Genomic DNA, 9,783 nt, shown 5'->3' with positions numbered 1-9,783 from the left:
AATCTCAAAAGATCGACCTAGATTTTCCAGACTGCCAGATCGATCAAAATCGGCCACAAATTGGTCGGTCAATCGACCAATCGATTTTGATCGATCGACTGTGTATGGGCCCCTTAAGGGGATATTTTTTCATTGGCCATTTAGTAGTACATCTCCCTGTGTATTTTTTATAATCTGCTAGCGCTTAAAGTGAACCAAAAAAAATGAGATCAACTCACCTGGGGCTTCCCTCAGCCCCCTGCAGACACTTCTGCACCCGCCGGCGACGACTTCCGGTTTGGCCGTCACCGGCCGACAGGCATGGGAACGCGAGTGATTGTTCGCGTTCCCAGCCTGTATAGCGCCCCCTATGCTGCTATTGCGACCTCCTGGCCGCAATAGCAGCATAGGGGGCGATATACAGGCTGGGAACGCGAACAATCACTCGCGTTCCCATGCCTGTCGGCCGGTGACGGCCAAACCGGAAGTGTTCGCCGGCGGGTGCAGAAGCATCTGAGCGGGGCTGCGAGGGCACCGATCGTCTGCAGGGGGCTGAGGGAAGCCCCAGGTGAGTTAATCTCATTTTTTTGGGTTCACTTTAGGTTCACTTTAAAGTATTCCTGAAATACAGTGTTAAACACTCCCCTATTCTTGCCTCGGGCCATACTTTACCCTTTAGTTGAATGACCAGGATTTATAAAGCACTACAACTCTGCTTACCCTTAAGGTGGCCATACACTGATAGATTTGCAGCAGATTCGACCATCAAATAGATTTCTGTCAGATGCTTGTCAGGTTCAATCTGACAGGAATCTATCTGATGTGTGCCATATACTAGGAACAGATTTCCAATAGATTTCAGAATGAAATCTATTGAAAATCGATCTAAAGGCATTACTGCACTATTATGCCTAAAATAAACGGGTCGATCCGGCGGCTGATTAGCCGCCGGATCGACCCTAGCCACGTCCCCACTCGTCCGCGTGGATCGATTGCCGCTCGTCCCCGCCGGCGCTTATCACCGCTGGATTCCCTGCCATTGTCTGCCGGTGGGAGTCGAGCGGCTTGATCGGACCAGCTGAATATTATCAGCTGGTCGATACAAAAGAAACGTACCGTGTATCCCCAGCATTAGATCCAATGCAACTCTATGGGCCATCGATCTGCTGCCAGCAGCAGATCGACCTAGATCTTCCATCCTGTCGGATCAAATCCATCGAAATCATCCACAAATTGATCAATTGATAGATATGAAAGAATCTATTTCTGAACGATGGCTGAAACAGACCAGTGTATGGGTCCCTTTAAGATAGTTGCCTCTATTGACTAGATTGGCTGGTGCTTCTGCCAGAGCTTTATGCACTCCGTATTACGATTGGCTGTGTCAGCCTATTCACATGTCAAATCACAGCTTGCATTTTTCTTCTCAAGCTCTTTCCATGGATGGCTGAACTGCTTGTTTGTTGGATAATTCAGCCTCCCAGCTGCTGACACAAGCGCCAGTTACATGCAAGAGAACTTTTTTTTTTTTTTAATTTCTATAAAGGGGTCTAATGGGTGATTCATGCTATCACTTCCCTAGGACAACAGGGCTGACTTGAGATGAATGTGGAACAGAAAACTGGAGCAAAAAGTTGTCCAGAGCAACCTTTTTTTTTTTTTTTTGTTAGTTTGTTTTTATACATCCTATTGTCATTTACTATCTTGAATCTGATTGGCTGCAGTTTTCGGTTCCGTCTTGATGAATCGATCAGCCCAGCTTTTTGGTATTTACATAAAGACAGCCAGGAATGGTGACAACAGTGAGGAGATTGCATTCGGGTTTGTTTTGGCTGCATCACCCAGCAACCACTTCTCTTTTTTTTTCTTTCTGTAAATTCAGGCTATCTTGACATTACGTTTAGTAAAGCGTGAGTCTGCCAGCAGAGGGCACACTGCAAACATGTTTTGCAACTGAAGTTGATTGAAAGGAAATGTCACTTTTATTATGAAAGCAATACATATAGATCAGTAGGGCCGATTCTCAGTAGAGCGCATGCAAAACGGATACGGCAAGTGCATCCACTTGGCAGATGTGTTCCATTCATTTTGCATCTGCTTGCAGAAAATTCACAGTCCACATCCACTTCGATCACGTGTCAAACTTCCATCACTTCCGCCTGTACACATTGCTACTCATGTATCCCGCTGCCACAGAGGCTAGTAAGGGCAGATAAGATGCAATAGACCAATTATCCCTAGCAAAAGAGAGAATTTTCATTGGTCCATCATGAACCAATAAGAATTCTCCCTGTGGCTGAGGATTCCCATTGGACTTTTGCAGCCCAATGGAGATCCCCCATGCTTCTGCCAGCCACCAGGCTGTGTATGGGGATTGAGCGGCGGTAGGACGTGAGTATTACGTCAGTGCGGTGATCGAAGCAGACGTGGCGACTAGCCTAGTGAGAACGGACAGTGTCAATTCTCATAGGCTTTAGTTGCATACATTTTCCCGTCCGGGAGGAAAATGTACAAAGTTCAGACTCTGCCCTCCGCTTAGTGCAACGTGGCATGTGGAGGATCATCCAATTTTTAACATTAGTATCCTCTTCCTGTGCTAAGCGGAGCTTAAAAAGAATCCCAAAAGGGACGCAACAACCGGCCCTTACACAACTCTTCCTGTAATATAAATTCTGATCCTGTAACTAGAGATATGGAGGATGCCATTTTTATTTCCTTTTAAACTTTTCAATTGTGCATACTGCTCCTCTGCCTTTCAGCTACTGATTCAGATCTAGTATACAGATCAGTTGTTCTGGCTGCATGCATGTTTCATGTGTGTGATTCAGGCATCATTGAGTCAATGAAGTCAAGCAGGGCTGCCAAAGAGCTGGCATTGTTAAAAAGAAAGAATATGTGGCACACTCCAAATCCCTCTCATTACAGGGTTAAAAATGATCTTTGTAGCCAGCTAATATTTTCTTCAATAGGCACTGAGCCCAAGTTCCCTATATTGCTACCACAGCTATAGTACTTCATGCCTATAATAATGCCCATAACCTGCCACCCTGATGCATGCGTAACGAATGAGCTGCACAAAGCTGGATCCATTGTTTCTACACCAATCCATTATTTTTTTTATTTAAATGGTGCCAACCTCTTCTGTAGGGCTGCAAACTGACACTCCTATCCTCCCAGCAGAGCCCTGTGAAATGGTTGTTTTATATGCTTGTATAAGCAAAGGAAAGAAAGTTGGAACAAGGTTTGCCATTATAGCTCACAATCTATAGAGCTGAACTAGACTGCAGCTCAACTAAAGTGCTTCCATGTAAGTTTTAGGTGATCCGGTTTATTTCATGTGTTTGCATTAGTTGTATAACCATGTGAATATGATAGTTTACTTTTTAAAAGGTCTCCGGTAAAGGAGGCAAATCCTTTGATTTAGACCAATGTGGTCTGACTCTTGAAAATGACTTTTCTTGTATGCAGTGTAAATGTACTGTATATATTTATTTTTATAAAATTGTCAAACTGATGTAAACAGTCAAATGCTATAGTTTATAAGTTATGTAAATGTTTATTTGAAATTAAATAAAACCTTCTCAGCGATTATCTAAGAGAATTTGTTTCATTGTAACTGTTTTTTTTTTCATATTTTTGTATGCAACAATTTTTTTTGTCAGAATGCATTGATAATTTAAAGGGGATGTATAGATTTGTGGAGGAAAGGGACATGTGAAAGTGCACTTCTGGTGCACATAAAAACCTTGGACTTACGCTACTGCTGAGAAGTCATATCACGGCATGCCGTTTGTGTAATAAAACTCACTAAAGCCCCGTATCAGCTGTGTTCTGGCACATAGCTCCGCCCCCTTACCAAAAATGTTCTCAGCCTGTTCTATATATCGGATATAGAAAACTATAAGTTCTTTTTTTGCAAGGGGGGTGGAGTTATGTGTTAGAGCTCAGCTGATATGGGGATTTGGTGAGTCTTATTACACAAATAATGTGTTGAGACGTTAGGACTTTTTAGCATAACCTAAAGTTTTTAGGTAAAGCAGGAGTGCTTCTTAATGATTGTTTTAGGCCATATTCACAGTGACTGTTTTGCATTCCCTGTGACATCAGGAATACGATTCAAGACAGCAGAGCTGCATGTTATACTCACGTTGCATCAGGTACAGTAAAGCATGCAGTCAATTAAGCATGCATTTAGCTGTAATGCAGTGTGTTACCATACTGCATCCAGTTATATTGCAACGCTTCCGCCACACTGTGAATGTCGCATAGGTGGTGCGTTACAAAGTGGCCGTTACACTGCACACCAACACTAGGAGCATGGCCTTAATAGTTTAAATTTAGTACAATACACTGAACAATTCATAATTCATATCGCTTACTGTCCTTCCAATATCCCTACTTAGAGCTAACATGGAAGGAAACCTGTTAACATACCTGCAGGTTTTTAGCATGTGCCAGGAGGGAACTTGTGCAAACACCAGGAGAACCAATAAACTCCATGCAGAGAATGTCCTGTAGGGCACAGTTCCCCAACCCTGTCCTCAAGTACCACCAACAGTTCATGTGTTGCAGAAAACCACAAACATTCACAGGTGAGTTAATTAGTGTCACAGCAGAGCTGATTAACTACCTCTGTGGATTTCCACAAAACAGGCACTGTTGGTGGGCCTTGAGGACAAAATCAGAATCACTTTATTTCGCCAAGTATAGCAAGAGCTGTAATCTGAATTAATTGTGGTACACATGGCAAAGGCATAATTGGTATAATACAAGACAGACACACGACACGTACACTTGAAACGCAGAAGTCAGTTCGTATCGGCCATTTACACTGCTGTGCAAACAGGTAAATAATACTAATGATAATAATAAGGATGCAGGTAGTGGCCACGAGTCAATTTGATGAGCCCAGGCCGGCAGCGGCGGGGACCGGCTGACAACCCAGCTGGAGTGCGCTGGTATGTGGGCCAGGTAGGGGGAGGTTGGAGTTCAGAAGCCAAACAGCTTGGGGGAAGGTGTTAATTCGCCTGGTGGTTTTGGATGGTATAGCCCTATAGCGACGGCCCAACAGGAGGAGCTTAAAGTAGTGGCTGCCCGGGTGAGCGGGGTCCCGGGAGATCATGGCCCTCTTCCTCATCCTGGTGGAGTAGAGGAGATAGAGAGGTGGAAGAGGAGATCCGATCTTCTCCGCGTCAGTTATGACTCTCTGCAGTTTGTGTTTGTCGCTGGCCGTTGCACCAGCACACCAGGCAATGACTGAGGAGCAGAGGATGGATTCTATGGTGGAAGTATAGAAACTGGTCAGCAGCTCCCTGGGCATGCCAAATCTCTTCAGTTGGCGCAGGAAGAACAGCCTCTGCTGAGATTTCTTCTGGATTTTGGTGGTGTTCTGCTCCCACTTCAGATTGTTTGTTAGAGTCGTGCCGAGGAACCGCACCGATGTCACTCTAGAAACTTCGGTTCCCCCAATGAGGACTGGCGGGGGCGGGGGTGGGGGTTTCTCCTGAAATCAGCGACTAGCTCGACAGTCTTTGCTGCGTTGAGGACTAGGTTGTTGTCCTGGTTGGGGAACACTGGACAATACTGGTCCTGGTTGGGGAACACTGCTTAGGGGACCCTACATTAGAAAAGCAGAGTACGCAGACACCACATATGCAGAGATTATGAATAAAGGTTACCCAAAAAAACCTTTGTTGATCACATCTGGTGATCAGTCATGATCAATGTACAAATAGCTGAGCAGCTCATTCTGTAATATGCAAAAGAGAAGACAAGTATAAGTCACACTATGAGCTACAGTAGTGGTCAGCCAAGGATTTAACAGCTTTGGTGCATTGATAAATATGAGGTAATCATTGTTGGAGGGATGCCTGTGTTGACACTAGAATGTTACCTAAACCAGTGATAGGCAAACTTGGCTCTCCAGCTGTTAAGGAACTACAAGTCCCACAATGCATTGCAGGCATCTGACAGCCACAGTCATGATTAAGAAAGGCAAAAGCATTGTGGGACTTGTAGTTCCTTAACAGCAGGAGAGCCAAGTTTGCCTATCATTGAGTCCTAAACCATTGCTTCAGGCAACAATAATCTATTCTAGAGTTTGCTTGGACGTTAAGAGACTTAACTAGGCGTACATATAATTAAGGTGCCAGGAAATATGGGTGCAGGGAACAGCCAATAAACTGCTCACCCTGCTCCTGCAAAAGCCCCGATGGCGTTAATTACCATTTCCCTCCAGGCCGCCATGGACAGTGGGGCAAGACGTATTTAGGCTTCCAGCTATTGCTGGTGACCGTAATTTGTGCTGTCTTATGACGGCACCCAAATTACTGTCAGAGCGCCGCTTTAGCTGTAATTCCTATAGCGGCGCGGAAATCTCTGGCGCTGTTAACTTGATTTGATAACTAGGCCCATTTAAGGTGGCAATATCAGGGGACTTAGGCCGATCGACCACTGATTCAATTATTCTAATTATATCAGATGAAAATCCGTGTCACCAAGAGCATGCCTGATCTCTCTCTCTACACACACACACACACACACACACACACACACACACACACACACACACACACACACACACACACACACACACACACACACACACACACACACACACACACACACACACACACACACACACACACACACACACACACACACACACACACACACACACACACACACACACACACACACTAGAGATAACTGAACCTTTTGTTTTGTAACTAACATGCAACAACAACTGGTATGGGTGAGCACCCATGCACAAAGGACCCTTGTGTGCCAATGCTTGTAGTCACAGTACGAAGTGATTATATAGCAATGAAGTCCATATATGCAGGCACCACCACTAGTGATGGTCATGTCTAGGAGAGCTCATGGAGAAGCATGTGATCAGTTTGGTCAGGTGATGGATATGCGAGTCTGATTTGCTAGCCTTGATTATGTGCTAAAGCAGAATGTGATGACAGCAAATCAGAGCTTTGCAAATCTATCAGCTGACCAAACAAAATCACATGCTTGTCCATGAGCTCTCCGACACTAATCTCAATCCTAGTTCATAAACCACTATGCAGGCCTGTGCCACTTTATAGACGGTGCGTCTCTTCTGAGGTCTGCATGAAAACAAACCTCGTCTATTAGTAAAACTGTTATAAGGGCTGATTCACACATGGTTGGTAAATGCGACAGTGTTGGAGGCAGAAAAAGCATTGTTTTAAAGGGATCTACCGCCATTCCGATCAAGTGAATGGAAGTGGTTTTGAAATAACTGTGTTGTCAGTAGGCGTGGTTCATATAAAGGTCATGGTAGATCCTGTCCTCTCATCTTGGATGTTATGGATTGCGTCTAGCTTCAGCTGGGATTGTGCGGTTCCGTTTCCCTTTTGGGGCTCAAAACTTGACGTGATGAAACGCTGAGAACCGATGCCGAACGCTATTCTACTCGGTAGCAAAAAAGCACTTCGCATTGGATAAGCAAGCCGCCATCAGCTGCCCAAGGGAACCAACTCCAATTCTCATTGTAGCCCATATACAATTTACTTTCTCTTCTACCTAGTAGATAATTTTTCCACTCCTTTTTAAAAATAACTTTTCAGCACTAGTAGGTGAAAAAGTACTATTAAAATAATTGTGAGCATTTTCTTACTTGCTGGTGGCTTAAAAAGCATTTTATGACATAGGCCTCAATTCACTAAGCTTATCTCCTGTCTTTAATAACTCTTCTCAGCTGTGTCTACAGTTATCACCATGGTGATAACTGTAGAAACAGCTCAGAAGAGTTATTAAAGACAGGAGAGAAGGTTAGTGAATTGAGGCCAAAGTGTAAAAATATCACCTAGGAGAAAAGTCAGGAGAAAAAGTGAATTGCACACAGGCCTTTGGGTCTTTAGAAATGTAGACCAGTATGGCCAGTACAGCCCAGAAACCAGCATTTTAGGAGGAGTGTCAGCAGTGGTGGTTTCTGGATTTCTTTCAGGAAGGATGTACTTTTAAGTTTTACAGCAAATCCCAAGTCAGCTTTAGGCAGTTTTTCATTTATTGGAAAATTAAAAAAGTGCGACTCTACCGACCACGGCAATCAGTCACCAATAACCTCGGAAGTCCATGAGTGGAAGTCAATACAGGTCCTTATATACGTCATGCTGGTACTTGCAAAACTGTATGTGTCAAAGAAAATCTGATTGATATAAATAAATTATTTTCTCAATATACTGCAAAGTGATGTGCGCATGAAGCAGTATGTCCATAATGACCCCACAGAGGGATTTCTCTTATAAAACTGTAGCTCTGATGTGTACAGAAAAAAGAGAAATGGGAAAACAATGGGAGGTACATGTTATACAGTTCGTCTTTATCCATATGCTGGTCACCGTTTGCTGTCGCTTTGTATTTGTAGCGCGTTTAAAGTCTCCAGTATTTCACTGACAGCCAGTCGCATCTTTGAGTCCACCTTCAGTGCTTGCACTTTATCTTGCAACACGCTTAACTGGCCCAGCAGTTTGGCATTCTCTGCAGCCAGCTTCGAGGTAGTGCAGTGCAGGCTCATGTTCTCGATCAACAACCGGTGCCTTTCCTGCAACCAAACACCATCAAAATATGAGAGTCACATACACTCTGAGATTATTTTATGACAGGTCCTCATGTATGAAAAACTTGCCTACATTTCTCTAGAAACCAATCAGTCAACAGGCAATCAATTTGTCCGTTAAATAGAAACATCAATAACAAGGAAAGGGAATCTGACAAATATCTACACTAAACAAGTCTTATTAGCATATACAGTAAAGTTCCAGTTATCCGCAACTCAGGCAACCGGAAGTACCAACTAATCGGCATGCCTGAAGGAAAACTGAGACTTTGTTTTGAGCAGGTTTTGAAGCATTTAAAAAGGTGTGTACACACGCACTACGGCCACCAACGACGGGTCCGTCAGATCCTCCCGCTGGGTGGACTTTCACCAGACAGTAGCGTGTGTGTACGCGCTGTTGGCGAACTGAGGAGGCTGTTTCTGAACGATCAGAAACAGCCTTATCAGTCCGCCGACAGCGCGTACACACGTGCTACTGTCGGGTGAAAGTCTGCCCAGCGTGAGGGTCTGACGGACCCGTCGTTGGCGGCTGTAGTGCGTGTGTATGCACCTTAAAGGAACACTATCGATTAACATTTTTTCAATCGAGATAGCAATAGTTTAGGAAGTGCTGCTAAGTACTGATGTATACATTTGAATACTTATCTCGTTATATACAGTTATCTAATTCCTTTCACACTTCAGTGTCACCAAAACTAACTGAGTGAGCCATGAGGGGAGGCGGATTCCGTCACACTACATCTGTTAACCCTGTGTGAGAGAAAGCTCTCACTACTTGTCTCTGACTGAGCTGTTTGCAGAGAGCAGAGGAAATGTATCTTATGTGGAACATTAACATTTGTAATTGTATGTGAACTCTTCTTCAATATTACACGGTTCTTAGCATGTCAGACTGCAGCGATTCCCCTATGCAAATGAGACATTCCAACCAAACTAAAATCTGCACACAATTACAACGTTTGCCTTTGATATTTAACATGAAAAGTAGAAAAAGGTTTACTTAGACATTATTTGTATATAGTCATTTTAGAACACTTGGGAATAGATAGTGTTTCTTTAAATTACTTACCGAGCCTCCAGCACCTAGCGCTCTCCTAGTGTCTTCTGATACACAGGGGAAGGCAGAAAGCTGCTAGGAGCCCGCAAGGTGCTGCAGGAAGAATGCCAGACATCGCTGGAGGCTCAGTAAGTATTTAGGGAAGGAGGTTTGT

General features: G+C 44.0%; 1 protein-coding gene across 4 annotated transcripts in view; it reads right to left on the bottom strand.

Annotated features, from left to right (window-relative positions):
• Nucleotides 1–8,002: 8,002 nt before the first annotated feature.
• RASGRP4 (RAS guanyl releasing protein 4) overlaps nt 8,003–9,783 on the bottom strand; it is a 93,365-nt gene continuing 91,584 nt past the window's right edge. For all 4 annotated transcript variants that reach the window (XM_068250564.1, XM_068250562.1, XM_068250563.1 and 1 more), the window contains exon 16: nt 8,003–8,557. In XM_068250564.1, coding sequence (XP_068106665.1) covers nt 8,351–8,557 — 207 coding nt within the window. In that variant the 3' untranslated portion in view covers nt 8,003–8,350. The remainder of the gene's footprint in view (nt 8,558–9,783) is intronic.

Source organism: Hyperolius riggenbachi, chromosome 8, assembly GCF_040937935.1.
Source record: "Hyperolius riggenbachi isolate aHypRig1 chromosome 8, aHypRig1.pri, whole genome shotgun sequence".
In the NCBI taxonomy this organism is placed as follows: Eukaryota; Metazoa; Chordata; class Amphibia; order Anura; family Hyperoliidae; genus Hyperolius; species Hyperolius riggenbachi.
Note: the sequence above shows the minus strand (reverse complement) of the source record. Positions and strands in the feature narration are given on the sequence as shown.